Genomic DNA, 25,626 nt, shown 5'->3' on the forward strand with positions numbered 1-25,626 from the left:
GTTTATCTGAAGTGCAAGATCAAGGAACTCATGGTGATTCGATTTGCAATATGATATTTATGCATTTTCTAGTTTTAAGTTTACTCTTAGCTACATACAGAAATTAAGTTTTGTCCACTCAAGCCATTAATATTTAATAGCACTCATGTGCCTGAAACCCGTGTGCCTCCAAATTTCTGGCATTAGGTTTCAGATAACAAAAATAAAAATTTTACATTACAGATATATTTTTTTTAATAAGACAATTATAATATTAATTTCATCCAACCAACTCCTATCAACAAGGCAAAATGGCAATAATTTTCAAGTTAATGGAATCCAGCATGGACATAATGTTCCCCCCCCCCACCACTACCACCCTTTATTTGGTATGATGCATTTTTGGTGGATCTGGTGTAATTCAGGTACTTATGTCTGGGGACAAAAACTTTATTAATGTAAAGTTTAATTTTAATGTATAAAATATTCTATATAATATTTCAATAATGATGATTAAAATTGGCAGTATGATAGGAGTTAAAATTACTTATTAAATGACTTAATTATACTTGAGCATAACAACAAAATCAAGATAATTATCTAAATGCTACACATAAAACAACTTTTAAATAATCTTAAATGCTAACAATAATAACTGGCCTGAATTTTAAATTATTTTTATAATGTACTTAACATTAATTAATATATTAACCTGCTGGCAAGCAACTGGGGTTCAGTTTAACTCTTTTTTTTTTTTTTTTTTTAATTTAAGCTCTTTTATACTCTAAACCAGCGTTTCCCAGGTCAAATTATTCGTTCTATGTATAGCAAATTGATGATAAATAAAGTTATTATTATATATTTATGTAAAAATAAAATGAGGTTGAGTTGTTTTAAACATAAAACTTTGAATTTTCTTTTCAGAAAATTCAAAGTGTGTGTGTGTGTGTGTGTGTGTGTGTGTGTGTGTGTGTGTGTGTGTGTGTGTGTGTGTGTGTGTGTGTGTGTGTGTCACTCAACTATTCTGAACCACTCTCAAAAGGAGAACCCAGTACTTATTCATAAATAATAAATTTTTTTCCCTTTTTTTCCTTTTATTTATCTTTAAATGGCAAGAAATCTTTGCTGAATAAACAACTTCCAAAAGTCAGCAAGTTTTGGCAACCTGCCAAGGATTAATGTGGTGTATCTTGTAAGAATAAAAAGAACAGATCTTAATGCTACACATAACATAAAATTAATTATAATATGGAATTCAGCATGTATGCCCAGAGTTTTTACTCTAAATTTACTTTAATTCATGATCTTGTACTTAACATTAAGAGTTAAAATATTTAAACAACAATTTCAGAAATCGTGTATAGTTTTTAATGTAAAAAATGATCCCTACATCAGCCATGAAAGGATGGCTGAATATTTAATACTTAATTGATAACTAAATTAGCCATTAAAGTACATATCTTATTCAAAGTTATCTTCTAAAAACTACTTACTGAGCCATTATAAATAAAATTAATTTTTAAAACTTAAATTCCACTGCCCACAAAATAGAACAGAACAAACTCAAAAACACAATTCAGATTAATTCACAATTCTGTTTTATAAAATCATTAGTAAGACAAAAGGAAATGCTCTACAGGACAGATGAACAATTATTGCTCCCTGCTTACAAGAGAATAACAATGACTGTCAGGATGACTAAAATAGTAGCATAACAAGACTTAATTCTACTTCCTTATTAAGAAGCGACAGTTTGTGTCAACTGAAACTACAAAATAAAATTATATACTCAATTACAGACCTATGAAAATGTATATTATACACATTAAAAAAATAAGCTGCCTATACGTTTATCAGCCTACATATAATATGAAAACAAATAATGTATTTTGATAATACAACAAATTTTATGACATGATGACCGACTATGTTGCCAAAAATGTGTGCCCCCACTTTATTATATAACACTTTTCTTTACTTAAATGGTTTGACACCCCTTCAAGCAATAATGACAGCTAATATTCTTTAGAAAACAATCTCCCCCACCATCCCCATGGTTGAGGTATAGTGCATTTCATCAAAGAATAGCATAAACCTCCATGGCTGAGAGAATTTGTTACTTGCAATCTATTTGGAAGAAGTCTAAGAAATCCAAGCTCAAATCCTGTTGGTGATATAGAAAGCTTATTGAAACCTTTTTAAAGTAGGTGGCTGAGGGGTGTGAAAAGGATTTTCTCCAAACTTTTCCATTCTGAGAAAACTTGGGAGATATATATACAATTTACAGACAATATATTAACACTTCATAGCTTGAGTTGCCTCAGTGCAAATTCCACAACAACACAGAACCAAAAATAAACTGCCATTCTTCTTTCTCTGTAACTCTTGGCTTGTGAAGACAACAGTTGTATGTAATAAACCAAAACATGAGTGTAACATAATGCTGCAACAAGGAAAAGTTAACTCTGGGCCAGGCAATTAACAGACAGACAGAATACCATTTCCTAAAACTATTCTTATATATTTAGAGTATAACAAGGCAATCTGTGGCATAATCATCCAGTTGGCACACAAAGTACCAAAAAATAAAATAAAATTACAAACTATTTGAAATTTATTATTCCTTCAGTAAGATTGATCTTTAATCTGAATTACTGATCACATCTAGAAATTGAGAAATATGGGTGTGGAAAAATCAGATAACATGTAACCTCTCAATTTAAGCAAGAGCTCACAAAGGTAAATAATGCCTCATTCCTAATCTATATTTTTATTTGTAAAAAAACTACAGATTGAAATATTACAATGAAATACTACTATAATTTAATACTGAAGTAGAACTATGCATGAATTTTAAAACAGTAAAAGGCAGATGAATTTACAACTGTTGACAGAATATAAAATTAAAACCAATTTCAAAAAAAAAAAAAGAAAACACATTACAGCTTTTGAGTACCTAGGACAGTGATGAACTGTCTTTGATGGTGGGCCACAGAGATCATAGGGACTTGCAAAATTGCATTGAAATCTTTATGGTGTTTTACAGGCTGCATACAAAAGCAAATTTATCTTCTAGTAATCCAGAAGATTTAAAATTTTAAAGTTGTAGTCCAGTTCAATATGACACACAATGCTCCAAATTATACTTTTTTTTTCTTTTTTTTTCGCTATATAATTTTTTTTTTTAAATTATACTTTTAACTACATAGGCTAATTGATTATGTTTAACATGTCTAAAAATATCCATACATAAAGATAAAATTTTCTTCCAAGGGCTTCTAAGGGCTAGTTTTCTTTTGTATAGATAACTGACGACAGACAATATCATGAAGTATAGAAATATTGTAAAGACTTGCTTTAATGGCTGTAGGTGTAAGACCTGTCTGCTTGACCATTATCCAATTGTCCATTACCCCAAAAGAAATATACATGTATATATATATTCACAAAAGTTGCAAAACTGTTATGAAAAAAAAAAGTGCTATATTATGAAATAAAAAATGTTAAAATTTGCAATATTATATTATACTTTACTGTACTTATTGTGTGGAATAGAAAAGCTTAAATTTTTCTTCCAAGATTTTGCTGTGTCATATGATATCAGTGAAAATCTTGACTAAAGCTTATTCAGAGTCTGAGAAACTCTCAAGTATAGTACCCTCACTCTTCAAATGACTCCCAATAATGTCTGACATGCTCAGCAGGCTCATGGAAGGCGATGGTACAGTGATGAACTGTCCCATCGCCTTCTGTCCAGAAAAATACTGGTTCCCTGCCACTCAACTTTATTGTGAAACTACTTTAACTGATCGTTTTTTTCCAGTATTCAAATCCTGGTATTGATACCAGGTTTTTCGGTACTAATTTAAAAAATAATTATCCATGATTTATTCATGGACAACAATAAATCATTAATACTGCTGAATTTGCAAATGAGGGATTGTTATACAGAGTACAAATGCAACGGAAACCTGAAAACGTCATGAAACTGTAAAACAAACTCTTACAAATATATTTCTCTTGGTAAGTATAGTGTGTGGAAGTAAAGCACTTAAGGAATAACGAAAACATCATTACAGAAATATTTCCATTAGCAGCAGTAGGCCCGGTAGTGCAATTAAGGAATATGGTGAATAGTGGTATGGCAGGTGCAGAAGGGTTAAAATTAAAAGCTTCTGAACAATATTTTAATCTCTCTATTACACCGCGACACTTAGTGCATTTTGGGAAAGGGTGTCGTTATGGAGCAGTTCAAAGGTATTGTGAAAAGGTGATCTTGAGGTAAAAGATGAAAGTGTTTCGTTGTGTGGGAAAAATATTCTGTTTTTCCAACCAAAGGAAGAAGAGTGAGTTTAAAGAATAACACCGTGATTGACTCAGGTTTAAATTAGATAGGGAGAGATACGTAAATGTGTGCAAACCCCAGAGGGGTTTACACATAAGCTTGCATATAAAAAAGTAGTACAAGAGGCAATTGTAACTTGCAATCAATTTAATAAATAAATAAATGAAAAGGAAATAAATAAGGTGCTTGCACCACAAAGGGGGTTTGTGGTTGTTGTTCGGAGGGATTGCAGACTTCCAGTGGTAGTTCAGGGTTAGGTTTGGGTCCAGTTATATAGGGAAGGGTTCCACCAGGCATGTTCCTGTGCTAGAAGTTAATCCGGAAGTTGAATAACAAGCCAGTCAGATAGTGCCCTGGCTTCTACTACTGCTGTGGTAATTTCCTTCAGTATTAATAGAGAACTGTTCTCGAAATCCCGAAATAAGACAGTATTGAAAAAGCTATACAGCAAAGATTCAGAGTTCAACTAAGAAGAGAGAGACATCACCGCACTCCGTGGAAGGAACCTGCACAAAGGAATCCCACCGTGAAAGAGAAGGAAGGTAAGTCCTCTGAACTGTTCTTCTTCTTTATCTTCGCCTTCTTCCCACATTTATATGGGGTCAGCATATAAACGTGGGAAGTCCTCTGAACTGTTGTTCTGGAAATGGTACTTAGATAAAGTGGGAGATTATTTTAGAGTAAGGTTGAAGTTGAAGAAACACGAGAAATAAAGAAATGTTTAGTATTGAGTTGGTTTATTGGTTGAAGTTGTAAAGAAAATTGATATTGCTAAATTAAGAGATATTACATGGAATTGTTAGCATTGGCTATGGTAAAGAAAGCTTGCACGAGAATGACGAGAAACGTCGGATAACTTATGCGGAAAATTAGTTTCCCCGACACCAAACTCTAGCGCTGCTTGCTCAGTAAACAGACGGTAGGTGTTATCGATCTGGAGCAGAAATCGAGAAGGATATATTGAATGACAGGTAACCGTGGCAAACGATGAAATGATTGGTAGTGGGCGTGACAGACAAGCTACTGTGTAGTCATTGGTTGGCATTATGATGTGTATTTACCAGTAAAGAACGATGCATAATAGTTTTGTAATGAACGGTGAACAGGTAATAGTAGCGATGAATCTTTTAAGGTGCTGATTGACGTTATGATACGTGTGTATCCGCACGAGCGTCTTTAAAAATAAAAGTACAGTAATAAAAAATTTAATATTTTGTTAATAAACAATTTATGTGCTAGTCCACCCATGATTCTAAAGAAAAAAGGTTAGGCTACCCCCTCCATTTTGGGAGGGGGTTCAAGCTTCCATGGGGTTCAAGTCGAGGTAACCTGACCTTTTTTCACCATTACGAAATACTGTAATGGTGAAAAAAGGCCAGGGCATGTGCAATTAGGACAAGTTACCATTAGTGCTGCTAAGTGATACTAAACCGATGTTATTTACCGATTAAACCGATTTTTATGTAATTTGCTCCAGACCGATAACACCTACTGTCTGTTTACTGAGTGAGCAGTGCTAGAGTGCCGTATCGGGAAACAAATTTTCCGCGTAAGTTATCTGACGTTTCTCGTCGTTCTCGTGCAGGCTTTCTTTACCTTCGACTTAGCATTTAGTTAGCGACTTATGGATTGCTGTTGTGAAGAGAATTGATATTGCTGATTAAGAGAAATATGAGGAAATGATTAAGATTGAATTAGTTTAGTGTTTGCAGCTGTAGAGAGAGAGAGTTGTTAATTGAGAGAAATTTTATGGAAATGACAGCATGTATTAACAGATTTCCGTAGCCCAGTGGTCAGGAGCGGAAGTGCAGTAGCACACGCTCCTTGAGTAGACCGGGGTTCAAGCCCCTGACTGCTAAATACGGTCGATCTGCCAACCCACACTGGACCAGCATGGCAGATTATGGTCTATTTCCCTTGACGTGAATTGTTGAGGAGGCTTCCATCCTGCAGTGGGTTGATCATGGCTGCAGTTTACCTTTTATTAACAGATTAAATAAGAAAAATGAATAGATTAGATGAAAATGAACAACAGTTATGTATTGCAAGTAGATTTGTATGAAAAATGACTTTTGTTTTATATTTGTGTCATTGCTCTTGAGAAACTGACAACTCACATATAATATATATACTCGTGTGGGGGGGGGAATATCCCTCAGCTCCTGGAAATTCTCATTTTTTAACGGAGTCAGGTAGTTTGTGGGGCTTAGTGCTTGAGGGGAGCTGCTGTACGAAAATCATAACAATGGCCACTGACAGTGATACTAAGTTACAGGTAAAGAAAAATTAATAAATAAATAACCCCCCCACTTAGATTTGTTTTCCATACCAAGCTTAAATGTCAATCCCTCTTTTTCGTTAATACAGATTATAGTGCCGTAAAAAGTCAAAAAGGAAATATTTTTTATTTTTGATAAAAAGGAAATAAAATTTTTTGAAGATGAGGGAATAAGAGGGGGTTAAACTGAAACTCGTCTACAACTATCTCGGTACAAAGCACAGAATCCAAAAGGATGTTTTCTGCCACTAATTAAATATGTACCAAAATTAGATCCAGTTTAAACGATAACACTAAGAGCTCACTTTATTCGGACAGGTAGTGTAGTGTGGATGCTTATTTTTTTGTTTTTAGAATAACTGTATGTTTAATAATTTTTCATAGAATATTTATTATTGTAATAAAAGTTTGATTTAAAACATGAATTCAAGTAATTACTTGTTTTTTCCTTACTTTACTGCACCTAATTGTCATAAAAATTTATTGCGAAAAATGGTTTTTTTTTTTTTTGGAATACCTGCATCCCAGTTTCATAAATTAAAAATACTGAAATACCAGTATTAATATTTTGACCGGCACTGTGAGCCCTAGCGGTGGATGCACACAGGAAATGAATTCGTGCCCCATTATGTGTGTAGTCTGAATAAGAGAAAGGATTCCATCAGCACTGAGCTTACTCAATCCATTCAAAGTCTTCAAACACCTCAACCAGACACCAAACACTTCAACCAGATCTACTCGCTGATACTCAGTATCCAGGAGCGGGGAAATTTGCAGAACTGAAGCCTTTCCTGATAGGAATACCCTTTTGATCCTCTCATTAATCTTGTTGCTCTTCTCTGCATCTATTCTAACAGATCCACATCCTTCCTAAAATGAGGCTTACAGACATGTATGCAGTACTCAAAATGTGGCCTGGCCATTTTCATATACAATGGAATAGTCACTTCCTTATACCAGCTGGAAAAATGCCTGTATATCATTGATAACTCCCAAGCTGGAGTGGCAGCCTGTCTACACTGCTCTTTTTGAGGTCTTTCAGTGGGGAATGAAAAAGACTCGCAGGTCAAAATTCTCCACTATCCTGAGTGCTGAGTGTTGTACTACATAGTTAGCACGTTAATCTGGGATTACAACATAGTTGGTGTGTTAATCTGGGTTTACTGTTATTCATATGATTTACCTTTCATTTTAGATATTAACTTCAATTTCCACTTCTCAATCCATCTAATTTGTCTAGCTCTTGTTGCATATAGTGGACATAGTGTGATTGTTAGCTGGTTCTGGGATTTTTTTTTTTTTTTTTTTTATGTAAACCCCAAACACGAGAGGTATTAGAACCTATAGTACTTAGTACCATGCTTGGGTTGGAGGTCGAGAAAAACGAAAGAAGATATTTGTTGACATTGGACTTGAACTTCTGTAGACTATAATTTTCAGGAAATATGTATGAAGGAAGGTTGTTCCAGAAAACGGCAGTTGAATGAATAAACGAAGAAGATGAAAAGTTGGTTCTGTGAGTTTGAAGCTCGATGGCAAATGGATGTTGGCTGGTGGCGGCACGTTTTCGGACTGTATTGAAAGAGAGAGCAGGAATTATAGAAGCCAATTCAGAAGAATAGTGCCCATGGAAGTATCTGTAGAAGAGGCACACAGCAGAAACAGTACATCTATGAGACAGAGAGTACAGAGACTCTGTTAGAGATGAATCATTAATTAACCTAACTGCCCTCTTCTGAATGGAATCAAGAAGCCTGAGAGAGGTTTTGGAGACACCACCCCAGATGTGAGAACAATATTCCACGGCAGGGCGGATTTGTGATTTATACAGAGTGAGCACCTGTTTCGAAGAAAAGTAAAGAGAGAAAACCAAGTTTTTTAGATGCAGAGGAAGCAATATTTCTAATGTGCTTGAGACCAGAATGCTCGGCTACCATTAGAGCAAGAAGCAAGTTTTCTACTCTTAGCCTGTTCAAACTCTAGTTTGGACTGATTAATAACTGCTTTACAATTGTTGCGAGCTTTGGTGTAGGCAGAAAATGAAACTGAAGAATTAGAAACAAACCAATTACGATATGCAACATTCTTCTCTTGAATAGCCTTAGCACATTTATTGGAAAACCAAGGTTTAGATAAAGGATGAGATTTTAAAGTGGAGTGTGGGATAAAGGATTCCTGCAAGAATAAGTTCGCTGACACGAGCTGAGCAAACATTGACATCAGAAATTTTGAAACAGTAATCCGACCAAGGAAAAGAAGAAACGAAATCTTGCAGGTCATCCCATTTTGCATTCTTGTAATGCCAAACAACACAAGGTTGGGAATAGCCATGAGATAAAGGCTCCATTGGAGAAGAAACAATCACCAAGTTGTGATCTGAAGTACCTAAACCACTCACTTCGACCGTGTACTTGGAAGGGTTGTTTGTGAGAAAAAGATAAAGCGTGTTGGGTATGATTAGGATTGTCCGGTATTCTTGTAGGTAAATGAACAATCTGTACAAGGTCATTAGTAATTGCAAAAGCCTCAGCATCTTGACCAGCTGGGTCGGTGTGACTAGAAAACAGAAGCCAGCTGGAGTTGTGAATGTTAAAATCACCAAGGAATATTGCCTCACTGTTAGGAAAGTTGGACTGGACAAAGTCAAGTTGCAAAGAGTTTGTTTGTTTGTTTTTGGGTTTTATTGGCGCATTAGCAACTAAGGCTATAATGCACCAAAACCAGGTGATATATAAAAAAATTTAAACTTTCACTGACCTAATTACTTTTTTTTTTTTTTTTATGTGAACCCCAAACACGAGAGGTATTAGAACCTATAGTACTTAGTACCGTGCTTGGGTTGGAGATTGAGAAGACGAAAGAAGATATTTGTTGACATTGGACTTGAACTTCTGTAGATTGTAATTTTCAGGAAATACGTATGAAGGAAGGTTGTTCCAGAAAACGGCAGTTGAATGAATAAATCAGGAAGATGAAAAGTTGGTTCTGTGGGTTTGAAGTTGGACAATAAATGGATGTTGGCTGGTGGCAGCACGTGTTCGGACTGTTTTGAAAGAGAGAGCGGGAATTATAGAAGCCAATTCAGAAGAACAGTGCCCATGGAAGTATCTGTAAAAGAGGAATGCAGCAGAAAACAGTGCGTCTATGAGAAAGCGAGTGGAGAGACTGTTAGAGATGAATCATTAATTAACCTAACTGCCCTCTTCTGAATGGAATCAAGAGCCTGAGAGAGGTTTTGGGGGCACCACCCCAGATGTGGGAACAATATTCCATGGCAGGGCAGATTTGCGATTTATACAGAGTGAGCAGCTGTTTGGAAGAAAAGTAACGCCGAGAGCGAAAGAGAAAACCAAGTTTTTTTAGATGCAGAGGAAGCAATATTTGTAATGTGCTTGTGCCAAGGGAGATTAGAAGTCAGGGTAATCCCCAAAAGAGATATATCATTTTGCCTAGAAATCGGAGTGTCACTAAAGATAAGCATAGCAGCAGAAGAATCCTTTCTGCGAGATATAAGACAATACTGAGTTTTAGAAGGGTTGAAATCAACTAAGTTGTCTTTGCCCCACTGGAGAATTACCTGAAGATCGGCATTTAAGGAATTGGTAGCAGATTTTCGAGAAGTTGAAGCTGATTGAGCAGGACAAGGTTTCTCAAAATGGAAAGTTAAATGCAATGTGCTATCATCCGCAAAACTATGGATAGGATTTCCAGTCAATGGAAGAAGGTCATTAATATACAAGAGGAAAAGAGTGGGAGAAAGAACTGAACCTTGGAGGACACCGGCATTAGTGGAGAAGTTAGAAGACAGAGAGCCATCTACCATCACCCTCAGTGAGCGATCAGAGAGAAAATTGGATAACCCATTACTAAAAACAGTTGGCAAACCATAAGATGGAAGCTTGTTAAGAAGACCTTTATGCCAAACACGATCGAAAGCCTTTGAGATGTCAAGAGCAACTACTTGTGTTTCACCGAACTTTTCCATTGAATTAGTCCATAAATGGGTAACATAAGCCAGAACATCTCCAGTGGATCGACACTGACGGAATCCATACTGGTGATCGTTGATCAGACAGAAGGTTTCTAGGTAGTTTAAGGGTTGGCGGTTAATTGATTTCTCCATTACTTTAGAAAGAGTAGAAGTAATTGCAATGGGACGATAATTGGATGGGTAGGGATTTGTCACCCTTTTTAGGAACTGGCTGGATATGAGCAAATTTCCAAGCAGAAGGAAAAACACCTTTGGAATAAGAAAGTGAAAAAAGGCGGCAAAGAATAGGAGTGAGTTCAGGAACACAGGTTTTGAGAACAAGTGGAGAAATACCATCAGGACCTGGAGCTTTCTTAGCATCAAGATTCATCAAAATCCTTCTGATATCCTTTTTACGGAAGACCACAGGAGGCACTGAATAGAGCGTGTTGGGAATAGTGGGAGGTGTGTTTTACCAAGATCATTAATACATGAGCTGGAAGAAAAATGGGATGCTAGCAGTTCAGCTTTATCCTTGGCTGAAGTGACAACAGAACCATCTGGTTTGGACAGAGGTAGGAGCAGAGATGGGCAAAAGTTGCGGCCAATAGCTTTGGCAAGAGACCAGAATGCTCGGCTACCATTAGAGCAAGAAGCAAGTTTTCAACTCTTAGCCTGTTCAAACTCTAGTTTGGACTGATTAATAACTGCTTTACAATTGTTGCGAGCTTTGGTGTAGGCAGAAAATGAAACTGAAGAATTAGAAACAAGCCAATTGCGATATGCAACATTCTTCTCTTGAACACCCTTAGCACATTCATTGGAAAACCAAGGTTTAGATAAAGGACGAGATTTTCAAGTGGAATGTGGGATAAAGGATTCCTGCAAGAATAATTTCACTGACACGATCTGAGTAAAGGTTGACATCAGAAGTTTTGAAACAGTAATCTGACCAAGGAAAAGAAGAAAAAGTCTCGAGGTCATCCCATTTTGCATTCTCGTAATGCCAAACAACACGAGGTTGGGAATAGCCATGAGATAAAGGTTCCATTGGAGAAGAAACAATCACCAAGTTGTGATCTGAAGTGCCTAGAGGACCTCTCACTTCAACCGTGTACTTAGAAGGGTTGTTTGTGAGAAAAAGATCGAGCGTATTGGCTGTATGATTAGGATTGTCCGGTATTCTTGTAGGTAAATGAACAATCTGTGCTAGGTCACCATATCAACGTATAAAATAACAAAGGTATAAAATGTAGAAAAGATAAATCAATAAAGAAATAACAATAACATGTAAATTTTAAATACAAGTAAAAACCTTTATTGATTTAAAATAGCTAAAAATAGCAGACACATGGTCATTGTCAGATAAAATCTGACTTAGTGTTTACGGCTCTGTCAGATGATTAAAAGCGGTAAAACGGATATTGCTAAAATCTGGACAGTCAATTAAAATGTGTCTGATAGTTAAAATTATGCCACAGGACTCACACAGGAGGGTCATCAGCCCTCAGCAAAAACGAATGAGTCAAATGACTATGTCCTATGTGGGTCTGGGCAAGAACAACTTCCTCCTCACGATTCCTGCACAGACTAGACTGCCACGGTTCAATTACAGGCTTTATATGATATAATTTATTCATAGTCTGTCTATTCCATGAATCCTGCCATTGGGAGTATATCTTTTGGTGTATTATTTGCCTGTAGTCTTTATAGGGGACTGACAGGCAGCGGCCAGCCAAATCATTTCCCCTAATCCCAATGTAGCTGGGAATCCAGCAGAAGTGGATATCATATTCACGTTCATGGAGGACGTGAATCTTCTGCTGAATGCTAGACAGAACTAGATGAGAATTATATCTCACAGTTATTAAAGCCTGTAAGACACTGAGAGAGTCGGAATATAAAATGAACCGTTGGTATTGGCATTTACTAATGTGATCCAAGGCTAACTCTATAGCGTGCAGCTCTGCAGTAAACATGCTGCATTCAGAGGGAATCTGCTCCGACGTAGTGGTGTCTGTAAAGACAGCAGCAGATCCCACATATGATTCCGACTTCGAACCGTCTGTGTAAACTGGTGCGAAGTCAGAATGTTCAGTTCGGTGTGCTGAATGAAGCTGCAAGTAGAGAGATGATGGAGTGTCCGACTTTCCCCAATTTCTAAGGGAGAAGTCACGTGTTGGAACATGAGCATGCCAGGGTGGAAGGGGTTGCTTTGGTGTTTGGGCAACCTTGTCTACCTTGATATTAAGTTCTTTGAGTAGCTCTTGGAGACGAATACCAAAAGGACGATTGGCAGTCTTACGGGTGTTGTACAAATTTTCCCATCGTGGCTCAAAAACGAATGGCCACGTGGGATAGTCTGGCAGGGATTTCAGTTTTAATGCATACTTTAGAGAAAACTGCTTACGTCGAAGTGATAAGCACGGATCGTTTGCTTCGACGTATAAGCTCTGGACAGGACATGTTCGATATGCTCCAACAGCGATACGGAGAGCCTGATGATGGACAGGATCCAGCCATCGAAGTACACTGTCTCTGGCCGAATTGTATACCAGGGACCCGTAATCTAGTCTGGATCGTACAAGTGCACGGTAAATGCATAGTAGGGTGCATCGATCCGCACCCCAAGATGTAGAGGAAAGAGAGCGCAGGATATTCAGACCTCTTGTACACTTTGTGCGGAGTTGATGGGTGTGATCCAGAAAGGTCAGCTTTTTATCAAATACGAGTCCCAAGAATTTTGTGTCCACTGCTACTGGAATAGCATTCTGTCCGAGCCTTAATTTAGGTTCAGGATGAAGATTACGCTTACGACAAAAATGTATGCAAACGGTCTTCTCCGGCGAGAACCTGAAGCCGTAAGCAAGTGCCCAAGAATTAAGGCGATCAATGGCTTTTTGTAATTGTCTTTCAATAACCCTCATGTTGCATGACTGACAAAATATGCTAAAGTCATCAACATAGAGGGCACTGTTTACAGTTGGAGGAAGTTGCTCTGTGATGGAATTTACTTTAATGGCGAAAAGTGTGACACTTAATACTGATCCTTGTGGTACACCCTCCTCTTGGCAGTAGGGACGAGAGAGTGAGGATCCTACACAAACTTGGAAAAATCAATTGGCTAAAAAGTTTTTAATAAAAATGGGGAGATGCCCTCTAAGACCAAGGCTATGCAAATCTTTTAAGATGCCAAATCTCCAAGTTGTGTCATACGCTTTCTCCATGTCAAAGAACACTGACACCAAGTGTTCGCGTTTTAGGAAAGCATCCCGGATGGATGTTTCCAATCTAATTAAGTGATCAAGAGTTGATCTGTTTTTTCGGAAGCCGCACTGGATGCTGGAGAGAAGATCTTTCGATTCTAAATATCACATTAACCGAAAATTAACCATTCTCTCCAGGATTTTGCACAAAGCTAGTCAGAGCTATAGGACAGTAATTAGTAGGGAATTTAGAATCCTTTCCTGGCTTTGCAAAGGCAAGCACAAGTGCCATACGCCAGGAATCTGGAAATTGCTCTTTTATATAGATTCTGTTATATAAAACTACCAAGGCAAGTGGTAGAGAGCTCTCTACCACTTGCCTTTGAATGGTAGAGAGCTCTTTTTAGTTCCTGCTGAGTGAGAGGCACATTGTACGGAAAAAAGCCTTTCGATGTTAAATTTAGTGCCTGTTTTTGTTTCAGGACCAGGAACTCTGGGGAATAGGATGATATCCCAGAGATGTTTGAAAAAGTTTCCCCAAGAGCATTGGCTATTGCAGTGGGCTCTGCAATAGTGCATCCATTATAGTATAGGATCGATGAAGGGTGGGATGTATATTTTCCATTCACTTTTCGGATTTTATCCCAGACTACCTTAGAGTTGGTAGACTGGTTAATAGATGATGTAAAACGGATCCATGATTCCTTTTGACTCTGATGGCGAATGTAGCGTGCTTTGGCTCGTGCACGCTTGAAGGCTATTAGATTAACAGTGGTAGGATATCAGCGGAATATCCCCCACACTTTGTTTTTAGCATTTTTTTGCTGCTGTGCATTGTGAATTCCACCAAGGTTTGGGAAATGGTGGAAACCGGGCAGATGTTTTTGGAACAGCATTCGCAGCTGCTTGGACGATAATTTCTGTGATGTACGTTACTGCATCATTGATAGGTTCCTGACTGACGGTACTGAGGTCAAAATTTGCCTGATGTTGGAAGGCAGACCAGTCAGCCTGATCAATCTTCCACCATGGTAATCTGAAGGGAAGACACGGTCTCCCACTGCATAACAAGGTTATCACAGGGAAGTGATCACTTCCGTATGAGTTATCTTCCACTTCCCAAGTGAGTGAAGGGAGTAGAGAAGGGGAGTAGATAGAGAGATCAATGGCAGAAAAAGTATGGGTAGGCATGTGGAAGAAAGTGTTTCTTCCAGTATTTAGAAGGGAAAGGTCATTGTCATTTAGCATACGCTCTATGACTCGTCCCCTTCCACTGATGTTAGTACTACCCCACAGGGTGTTATGTCCATTAAAATTCCCGAGAAGTAAGAAAGGGTGAGGCAACTGCGTTACGAGATCATCAAGGTCTTCCTGGGAGATGTTAGTCCCAGGTGGCAAATAAATAGAGCAGACGGTTAATAAAAATCCCACTGAAAGGCGAATTGCAACAGCCTCTATGCTGGTTGTAACTAGCATGGGCTGAACTGGGGTCTGGTTGCCCACAAGGATAGCCACTCCTCCATGAGCAGGACCATCAGCAATTCTATCCTTACGAAAAATTGTGATGTTATGCATGGTGGGATCATCATTTGCCTTTAGATAAGTCTCTTGCAAGCAAAAGCAAACTGGCTCATGCTTTTGCAGGAGGGCCTTGATGTCATCAGTATTTCGCCGGAATCCACAACAATTCCATTGTAGGAATTTAGCCATTATTTTGGCTTGGTGGATCCATCAGGCAGCTTCCGAGGTGCTGAGGGCTTCCTTTTGTCAGTCTTAGATTTATCTTTTTTGGGGAAGAATGGATGCTGTCCCGTGTCCATTTCTTCCTCCGCAAAGAGTTCCAAGACTGATTCATCCGGTATCTCCTTATTCTCTACATCCATTGTTTCTGGTGTCACGGGTGACTCTTCTGAATGTTTTGGCTTTTCTTTACCACTTGGTTTTGGTAGTGGTGGAGCACTAGGGGGTACGGATATAGGAGTGGCAGCCGATTGTGTTTTTTTGGTGGGCTTTTGTGAACTTAATAAATAGCGTGCAATCGGAGTGAATGACTCTCTTGGTGGTATAGTCATCTCAGTTTGTGTCCTGACAGTGCACTTTGCAGAAACCTTCTGGGCATATGAAGGTTTCCCGCTATTTATTGGTTGGATACGTTTTCTGGCCTCTGGATAGGAGATATTCAGCTCTGTTTTCAGTTTTTGTATTTCTTTTTCATCCTTCCACTGCTGGCATGCTCTAGAGTAGGCAGGGTGCTCTCCCTGGCAATTGACACAGATTGGTTTTGGAGCTGAACATTCCTTGCTCTCGTGGTCTTTAACACCACATCGAGCACAGGCAGGGTTACCACGACAAGATGTTTGTGAGTGGCCATATTTTTGGCATCTAAAACACTGCAGTGGGTTTGAGATATAAATCCTCACTGGGCAGTTTAGATAGCCTGCCTTGATGGAACTTGGAGGCCGTGGGGTGTTAAACGTGAGGATAAGAACTCGGGTAGGGACGAGATTCCCATCCTTGCGTATCGATATTCTCTTAACAGCTGTCACTCCTTGGTCTTTTAATTCAGAGCAGATCTCTTCTTCAGAAACATGAAGAAGGTCCCACTCTGATATAACACCATGTGAAGAATTCAGAGTTTTGTGGGGGTTACGGTGATAGGTATTCCCCCTATGGATGTAGAGTTCAAAAATTTTTCAGCTTGTTTTGTGCTGGAAGCTTCAACCAAAAGGTCGCCAGAATGCAGTCGTTTAACGGATTTTGGTGAACCTGCCAACCCTTCTAATCCTTTCTGGATAAAGAAGGGTGACATCTTTCCAATTGACTGCTCTCCAGTGGAATGGAGAATGAGGAAAAGCGGTGTCACTGATGGTGGTGTATCCTCCGTCCCTCTTTTTGCAGAGGTGTTTTCTGCGTCATCGTCTCGATTAGGTAGGGGCCTTGTTGGGGCTCCAGAAGAATTAGGATTTATAATACTCATAGGAGTAGAATAAAAATTTCCGATGCCCTAAGTACCTAACCCACCATGGAGCCCTACGAGGGGATGTCCACTCGTGAACTAGCAGGTACTGCGTACACGAATGGGACACCAAGTTAGCTTAGAGGCACCATACCCACGTTTCCAACAAGCCTTGATCCCATCCCAGGACCAAAAAGAGGGAAACTTATGGGAACGCAGTTGACCCTAGCAGTAAGAACCACCCGCCGACTGATCCCAGTCAGGCCAGTCCGGGACCACCCATCTTGTCGAAGCAGGGGCCAACCAAAGTTGTGTATTAAGGCTGGGCCCCTCAACCACCAGGATCCCCCTTTCCGAATTCCACGGGTCACGGCACACGGCTGCACATGCCGGATTCCACAGATGTAACTCTGGAACCAAGGTATGGGCGTTAGATCCCAGTGATGCCAGTCTGGAAGTCCAACAGCATCACTGGGAGGTCCCCTCACCACGTACAGGTGCCCACGTCGAAGGGATTGCAAAGAGAGGAAATCAAACAGCTTCAAATAATTAGTGGAATTGGAAGAACGGTAGAGACAACAGATGAATTTGACACAATGACGTGGAGAGATTTTAAGCCAGAGGAGATTCAAAATTGCCAAGTCTCTGACCGGGAATATCAGAACAGACATATGCACAAGTACCACCTTTGAGGCGAAAGGAATCATACAGCGAATAATTTGGGCATCTGAGATGAGCAGTAGTTGAATCAACCGATAACTGAGATTCTGTCAGAAAAAGTACATGGGGTTTGGCAGACTGCAAGTGGAAATGGACATCGTTGTGTTTAGAATTGAGACCACATATATTTGTGAAATGAATTAGGAAGTACTTGGGAGGTTTAGATCTTTTCGCTGATAAACTTGCTCTATTAGTTTGACAATTCATGGTGTATTCAATAGTAAGAAAAAGTGGGTGGGACACGCTGTATGAAGTAATGAAATTTTTGGATATGGCGTGCACGTGGTAAGAATATGCCCAGATCCTTGACATAACGTGGCCTCGACAATGCTCCCCGTATACACACTACTCGGACTCCCTCCAGTCACTATCTGGCAGAGTAGAGGTAGCAAGATTATACACTAGCTGATCCGGAAGCCTCCTAGAGAGTTTACCCATCGGTTCGGTCCGGTGTACTAACTAGCGGCCGGCCTGCGAACACCGTTTTAGAGCTGTACCCTCGAAATGTAAGGTATATTGGATCTCGCCACGATGTTCATCATAACCTCAAAAGTCATCAATCATACTGCATGATGGAAGAGATAGGGAAGGGTTGACCGGAACTTAGCTCTAGAGACTAAACATGGGTTCCACTACTTCAAGCCTCCAATAAGCAAAGTGGTGGTATTGCGCCGGTGGATGAGTCATCTACCGCCTAGTACTGTTGATGATTAAGCTTCACACCAGCCAGAAGGCAAATAAATTTAATACTATAACTAAAAACACTTTATTTACAATAAAATAAGTATAAAATAAAATAGATATATTTACAATAAAAATATAGGCTGCTGAGGAAGGAGACTGCTGCCTCTGAAAGCTACAGCAAATTTTATCGCTTTTAATTTCTAGGTTTTTTGGTATATTTTATCAGTGTTATTTATATATATTTTTTTTTTTTATTGTAAATATATCCATTTTATTTTATATTTATTTTATTGTAAATAAAGTGTTTTTAGTTACAGTATTAAATTTATTTACCTTCTGGCTAGTGTGAAGCTTAATCATCAACATGAATTGTCCCAGCCTTGTAGGCCTATTTACTGATACCACCTAGTACTGGCTGGCAACATAGAGGGGCGGCATTCCTCCATGTGGTATGGGCGCCACACCTCGACCCCTGCTTACGTTGGTTCACACCTGGGTAGTCACCCACCATGTACTTGTGCATGGAGGTTATATCCAGGATTACTAACAGTCCCACCATCGTGAAGGTGCAAGCAGAAGGTTTGGCTGTCACAGACTGTCCGGACTTCACCGAAATTGGGTCCACTTGACTTGAGTGTCACCCAAATATCAGTTCCATCAGCGTTTTAGACTCCCAGGTAGCAAATACAGCATGTCTGGCATATCTGAGAGAATGTCTGTGACAACCTCAAGGACCATATCCATGTTAAATACTCTGTGATGCTACGCAACTTTGTGGATTACTTTGGTAGTCCGAATTATGTGAGTAATGTGTTGTTCATATTGTTTCACTCGTCACTTAGTTACTGGGAGGCAAGGGCATTCCTAGGGTATATTGCGCCCGGGTGCCAATTGAAAATTTCTGCTCCCCTTTAAAATTTTCTTCATATATGTATGTAAGTTTCATGTTTTCAGGTGTCTCTTGAATGTTGGCATCTCAGGCAGGCCCACTCCTGCTGGGAAGTAAGATCATCTGGAAGCAACCTCCCAGCATCCTGGGAGGTTGCTACCTGTCCACGGAACAGGTAGCCACACCAAGCATGGGAGGTGGGAATGCTTACTGGGCCACCAATGCTCTGGCCCGAACAAAAGCAAATGCGATTTGGGAACAGAGTGGATAGTGAAAAATAATTAAGAGTGAGGAAGACAAGAAGGAGGATGGCACCTCCCAAGTTGAGTAAAGAGCAGGAACCTAAAGGCAGTGAAAGACCCTATAGAAGGGTAGATAAGATTAGGAATATATCTCAACATCTCCAGAAATCCCACTACTGAGAATGGAGTACAATGTCAACAAAAGCACCACATGGTGAGAGGCTCCACACTATCAACAGAAGGAAGTAGATCCTCCATATAGTAGTTGTAAGTCTCCATTAAGCTCAGCTAGCTATTCCCTGGCCCATCCATGGCTATGGACTAAACAGGATATAATTCTTAGGTTTTAGAACTCATTTAATTTAGAATAAAAAGATCCCATGCTGAAGATGCACCAGTATCTGAATAGCTGTGAGAACAGGAATCTGAGTTCCCCAACTAAAAGGCAAGCATATCAGCATATTCCACCCAGCTGCAGTGTATACCTGGGTCAGTAAGAGGGAGTCAAAGTTTCTGGCTATGTAAATCCCATGGCAAGGGGTGGGGGGGCAGTCACCATCAGCAGATCCCACCTGGATGCTTTTTTCCTTTTCTTTTTTTTGGTAGTTGTTGGCACATAGGCTTCTGTGGCCATAATGCACCTCCCAAGGTTTTTGCAGTACTTTGATCCAAGCCCGAGGTGGGAATTGAACCCGCGACCTTTGGGTTGCCAGGCAGGCACTTTACCCACCCGGCTAGCCCAGTCGGCCCACCTGGATGCAAGGAGCATCCAGATCAGCAAGATCAGGCAAGGCAAGCAAAGGTGTGATGCCTGCTGCAGCATCCCACAACAATGTCCACTGGATTGCCATCAGCACATCCCACCTGGGTAGAAGAATACCCACGTCAGCAACTTGAGTTCACAATCTGCAGTTCCCAATTATAACAATCACGAGTTGTGCTGGAAAAGAGAAATGGGGACAGAAGTGATGATTTTCATCTGGATTATGTAGAGCCCCACTCAGCCAAGCTGAAATCAGCGGATACTGTGGTACAGTAAGGGTGAGTGAAGCTGCTATGGCATATTGGTTAACTATACCATGGGCTGCAGTATCCATCTAGTCAGATTAGTGTGCCACTTGAACTGGTTAAGGTAAAGAAGGCTCTGTAGGCCTCTATGGAGGTGATGAGATTATGTTCTGGATTGAGTGAGAAAGTGTTCAGGAGATCCATCCAAAGGTTAATGTAAATAGCACACCATCACTTTGCTTATTGGAAGCTTGAAGTGGTGAAACCCATGTTTAGTCTCTAGAGCAAAGTTTCCGGCATCCCCCCCTCCCCCCATACTTCTCCTTCAACCCATGCACGGTACTAAGTACTATAGGTTTTGATACCTTTCGTGTTTGGGATTTTCATAAAAAAAATACATGGTACCAATTACAGGGTGCATCCAACTGTATGCTGAGATCCCATAATTTTCCACTGAAAGTGCAGTGGCCTGTGACGAGGAAGGTGACCTGAAGGTTTGGAGCGAATCAAGTTGCAGTATGCTTGTCAACAAAGGATAAATAAACTTCTTTACTGCTACTAAGTATGGTACATGTACTAGGAATAATAATTCTCATCACGGCAACATGGCCAGGAGTTTTACATTATATATGTGATTAAATTGGTAAAATTACAGTTACATGGGAAATTATGAGTTACACAAAATTAAACAGGTAAAAATGAAATTATAATAATAGGAAAATATAAAGAGGAACTGAACGTCGTAACCCAGTTTGGAGAAATTTATCCCAGTTCAACAGATGCAATCCACTCGAGGAGCATGTGACGGTATTTGTAGTCGGTAGCCATTTTCTGTAGGCTGACTCAAAGACGGAGCAATGCCTGAATTTTGGGGAGTGCCTGGGCAGGTAGGAACCGACTACACAGTTTCAGCTGGTTGTATTTGAGGATTAGTGTGGGGTCTGACCTCAAGGATGGCAGAGGATTGTGCCACTGACAGAAATCCCCGATGTTTGGAGTGTTTATCACTCCTATGTACATTTTTAATGTAGTCATTAAATTCTTGCTGTCAATTAACCTTGGCAGCCTGGGTACATTTAGCTACTCAGCCATGTCAGTTTTTCTCAACTGAGGGGGTCGGCGATGCTTATTTGTGGCCCATTTCAGGGTCCAGTATTCACACAAGAACACCAGTTTTTGAAGTGAGGGCAACGCAGATGCCCAAATTTCAGCAGTGCATACTGTGGGGATAAATTTCCAGGTTACTTTGTTTGCCCTTTTGGCAGTCTGGCCACCACTCCTGCCACTGAGATGCAAGGATGTTCAAGATCTAAGTTTTCTCTTGGCAGACATCCATGTCAATCTGTGTGCAGATTCCAAAGTGGTCAGCTACTTGGTTGGTCCTGATGAAGTGGGCATATCCACAGTATGCCACATGAAGGTTCAGGGGGAGCTTTCCTGTGAGCACCTGGAGAGCTATAGTAGATCTTGTTGCGGCAGCATAACATGATTACTGTGATTAACCACCCTGCCAACCTTCGACTTAAGAAAAAATCAAATGTGACTAGAATGTAACACATTCCATACATTTACTAACTTGTTTAGTTTCTATGCTCAGTAGAACATGCTCTTATTGTCTGACAAGACCTTTCAAAAACATTCTGAATGTAATAAATATAAATGTAGTAGTTATAAATAAATGTAAGAGATTATAAATGAAAGGGAAATATTTTTTTCTCTATACTTTTCTCTATAGAGAAAAGTATAGAGAAAAAATCTTTTTTCTTTCTCTCTATAGAGAAAAGAAAAAAGGATGTGTTACTACACTTTCAAATACAAAGCAACTGTTAAAGAGAGTAGTGTTCAAATATTAAACAATAAATTAGAAAAAGGAGGGTAGTCCAAATTAGGTGTAATACATGTCTTTTTATGAATCTCCAATGTTCCAGAAAAAGAAACAGCAAAGCAAGTAAAAAAAAAGGGAAGACAGAACAGCATGCAGAGGTTAAGATGAAATAGAAACAATATTATTCATAAGAATGAAAGTAATCAGTACAAAATTATAAGAACTCCATGATCAAAACCAACAGAACCAGTGTGAGGCAGTTCAGGAAAACTTTTTTTTTTTTATATAAAAGGAAAGATATGTCAAAACACGGATTGTAAGTCATGTTAACCCAGCAGTGGCGCCAAGTCACCTCGCAGAGTAACTGTTAATTAGTGATTAAAATTCTGAAATTTTTTCTACCCTCCTAAATATAGACAAAAGTTGACTGCAATCATTCTAAAGAAATTTTTTACAGTTCTTGCAGAGTAATCGAGAGTGAGAACCTGTTGGGTGACTCACCACCTATGCTACTATCAGCATGGAAGATCACCTAACAAGTGACCCAGCAAAAATTATTTTCAAATTACATGCCTTTTGACAGTTTCACATTACATGCTTTTACTCTTCCAGTAGTTCAATAAACATCTAGTCTTACCCTGTTTCTAAAGATTAGATGTAGTTTCTAAATGAATTATTATTATTTTCACATAGTAAAGATGGGAACATGAAAATTGATATTCTCTCCAGATTCTCTCCAGACTACACTGTGAAGGTAAGACCTTTTCAAATTGAGTGCTGTGTAATGCATTAAATTTGAAATAACATTTGAAAAATTTGAAAATGAAAGTGAATAATAGTATCCAATACACACATATTTGTATATCTTAGTTTTTTTTTAAAAGTATTTGTACACTAATACAAAGAAATAAGTGTATTTTCTTATTTCAAGTGTACACACACGTGTCAAAAATTGTTTTTCCTTAAATGCTACACATTAATACTGGTTTTACTGATTTTGTTCAATAACTTTATACAGCTCACTTTTATCCTTGTAAATAATTATGTTTATATTTAAGCCTAAACTCTTATCTGTTCTACCTTCCCGTGCATTACCTTTGCTTTCAAAAGCTTTCTCATTTTTCTTTCTTTCCTTGGTACATTGATTTGATACAAACACAAACATAGCATCTAATTCAGACTATTCTCCTTATCCTAATTTATTATTTAATATATAAAACAGCTTTCTTGGACTTTTTTTTTTACTAATACATACAAAATTGCTATGAATAAATATGTTCATTTATTACAAATATATGAATAAAATTTTTTTATATATGGTAGGCTTCCAGAAAATAATAGAAAAAGTACAAAAACACAAGAATCATTGGAATGTATTTTTTTTTTTTTTTTTTTTTGTTTTATTTAACCAGCTTTCCTTAACTGCTGTTGTCTGGAATTCTACGTCCGCATTTTATTTCTGTAACCTCTCTGATTAAAAGCACTGGAAAGTTAAATGTTCAACAATTAAAACTATATAATTTTGGCATGCATAATCAACATACAAAATATACTGATTAAGAATGGGAAAGGCCTATCGGTAAATCGGCTTTAATATACAAACAGAGAATCTGGGTATAATAAATACACCTTTAATAAAACCAAACACAAATATAATTATCGCATCTACAGCACCTATGATTAAAATTCTAACCTGAATCAGCTTCAAAAACATCATCTGATGAGGTGGGTTGGGGAAGATCCATTTTTTTTTTTATGTGATCAATTGTACCTTCAGTATCCAATTCCTGATCACTTGAAAATGACCGTACTAAATAAGCATCCTCATCGTCTGAATCTGCCCCAAATGACTCTCCTTGGGAGGCTGTACCAAATTTTTTCTTTTTATTTTGTAAAAAGTAATCAATATTCATATAGGTTGCACAGTCAGGACTACTTCGATCCCCTTGATCCCTTAACATGTTAAGTGGATCTCCTTCCTCAGGTGCACTTAAATGTGATCCTGGAACACTTTCCACAGAGCCAATTCTATGAGCCATTATGGTCCTTTCTGAAAACACTACATAGTCACCCTCTATATCGTCTTCCTCTTCAACTTCAGAAATTCCGTTTGCAAAATTATCTTGGACTATGACTAGGCTGGAAGTTGGAGGGGTGTCCTCATCTGGGGCAACTGTATCATATATAACCTGTTCAGAATAGCAGCTAGAATAAGTGTGATGTGTGGAAATGAGATTTTCAGCATCTTCCTGCTCTGTAGATTTGCTTTTATGTGTAATTTTGTCAAGCCTTTCTTCAGGTGTAGTTATAACAGAACTGAACAAGCCAGCTTCCATCTCACTGGCCAACAAAAAATCTCGAGGTGGTTCAAGGTTTGCGGGTGCTACGTTAACTGGCTTAAATGTGTTAAAAGTTAATTTTTCTGGTTTTCCTAAGACTAGAATATGACTTTCTTTGTCATCTGTTAACAAGTCTTTATTAATTATCTTCTTTTCTATAGTATTCAAATTTTCATCATTTCCACTTTGTTTTTCATCATCAGTCTTTTTTACTGGTGGCATCGTCTGAACAGGTCGCCTAGGCTTTTTAGGCGGTGCAGGCGGTTTCTTCTTACGCTGTGGTGAACCTGGTAATTGAAACCCTTTGACCTCATCCAATGGAGAACTTGCACTAATGGGCCCATCATACAATCCGGGATGAACAAATGAATCCACCGAGAGAGAGCACGGTACGTTTATTTCACGATCGCCCAACTTCAGACTTACATCAGTCGATCCACCTACTTCTATCACAGTAACATAATTTTCATGATCTGGACTCAATTTTGTCAACTGCATTTCATCTTTGTCGTCAGCTATAACCTGGCTATCTATAATACCAATCTGGCTGGTTGCTGTATCCTTCACATTTCCACATAAATGATTCTTCGAAACTAAGGAAATCGGTTCATTTTCAACTTCTGGCCCGCCATTTTGTCCATGAAGCGAAAGCACTTCACAATCTCCAGCACTATCCTGACTTACAATGCGCTTCACACGTTCCACATCAGCAAGCAAGCGCTCTAAATATTCGACATAAAACTCTTCTTTCTCTAGTTCCTCCCTCAGTAGTGCTACACGATGCCGATGTTTCGCTAGATTCGCTCGTACATCCTCTTCCCACGCCTGGGGAAGTTCACATTCGGGAAAACGCTGCGCCCAAGCCTTCTGAAAATCACTGAAAACACTCATTGTCCACCAATGACCTCTTCGGTTAATATTAAGTCATTCTACGTGTACTTGCTGCTGTCATTATTCTTACTACTTTGGAAGAAAGCCAAATATGTATATAAATTAACGGCTTAACAAAGAATAATTTCATAATTAAAAAGTACACTTATACCAAACATTTCACAAACTCTGAAACATCGCCACTCAATACACCTCTAACCCACACCATTCCGTTTCACTCTGACAGCTCGACAAACACAAACAAATTCTTTACCCCATTTCCACCTGTGGTGCTCCCTGGCGGAAAAAAAGTAA

The 25,626-nt window shown here is 38.8% G+C and overlaps 1 protein-coding gene across 1 annotated transcript in view; it reads right to left on the minus strand.

Moving 5' to 3' along the window:
- RhoGAP1A (Rho GTPase activating protein at 1A) overlaps positions 1 to 25,334 on the minus strand; it is a 465,208-nt gene extending 439,874 nt beyond the window's left edge. The window contains exon 1 of the mRNA XM_090368823.1: positions 23,796 to 25,334. Within this exon, the coding sequence (XP_090224949.1) occupies positions 23,796 to 25,332 (1,537 nt within the window). The 5' untranslated portion in view covers positions 25,333 to 25,334. The remainder of the gene's footprint in view (positions 1 to 23,795) is intronic.
- Positions 25,335 to 25,626: the final 292 nt, after the last annotated feature.

This window comes from Mastigoproctus giganteus, chromosome 1 (assembly GCF_048544385.1).
Source record: "Mastigoproctus giganteus isolate SK-2022 chromosome 1, ASM4854438v1, whole genome shotgun sequence".
In the NCBI taxonomy this organism is placed as follows: domain Eukaryota; kingdom Metazoa; phylum Arthropoda; class Arachnida; order Uropygi; family Thelyphonidae; genus Mastigoproctus; species Mastigoproctus giganteus.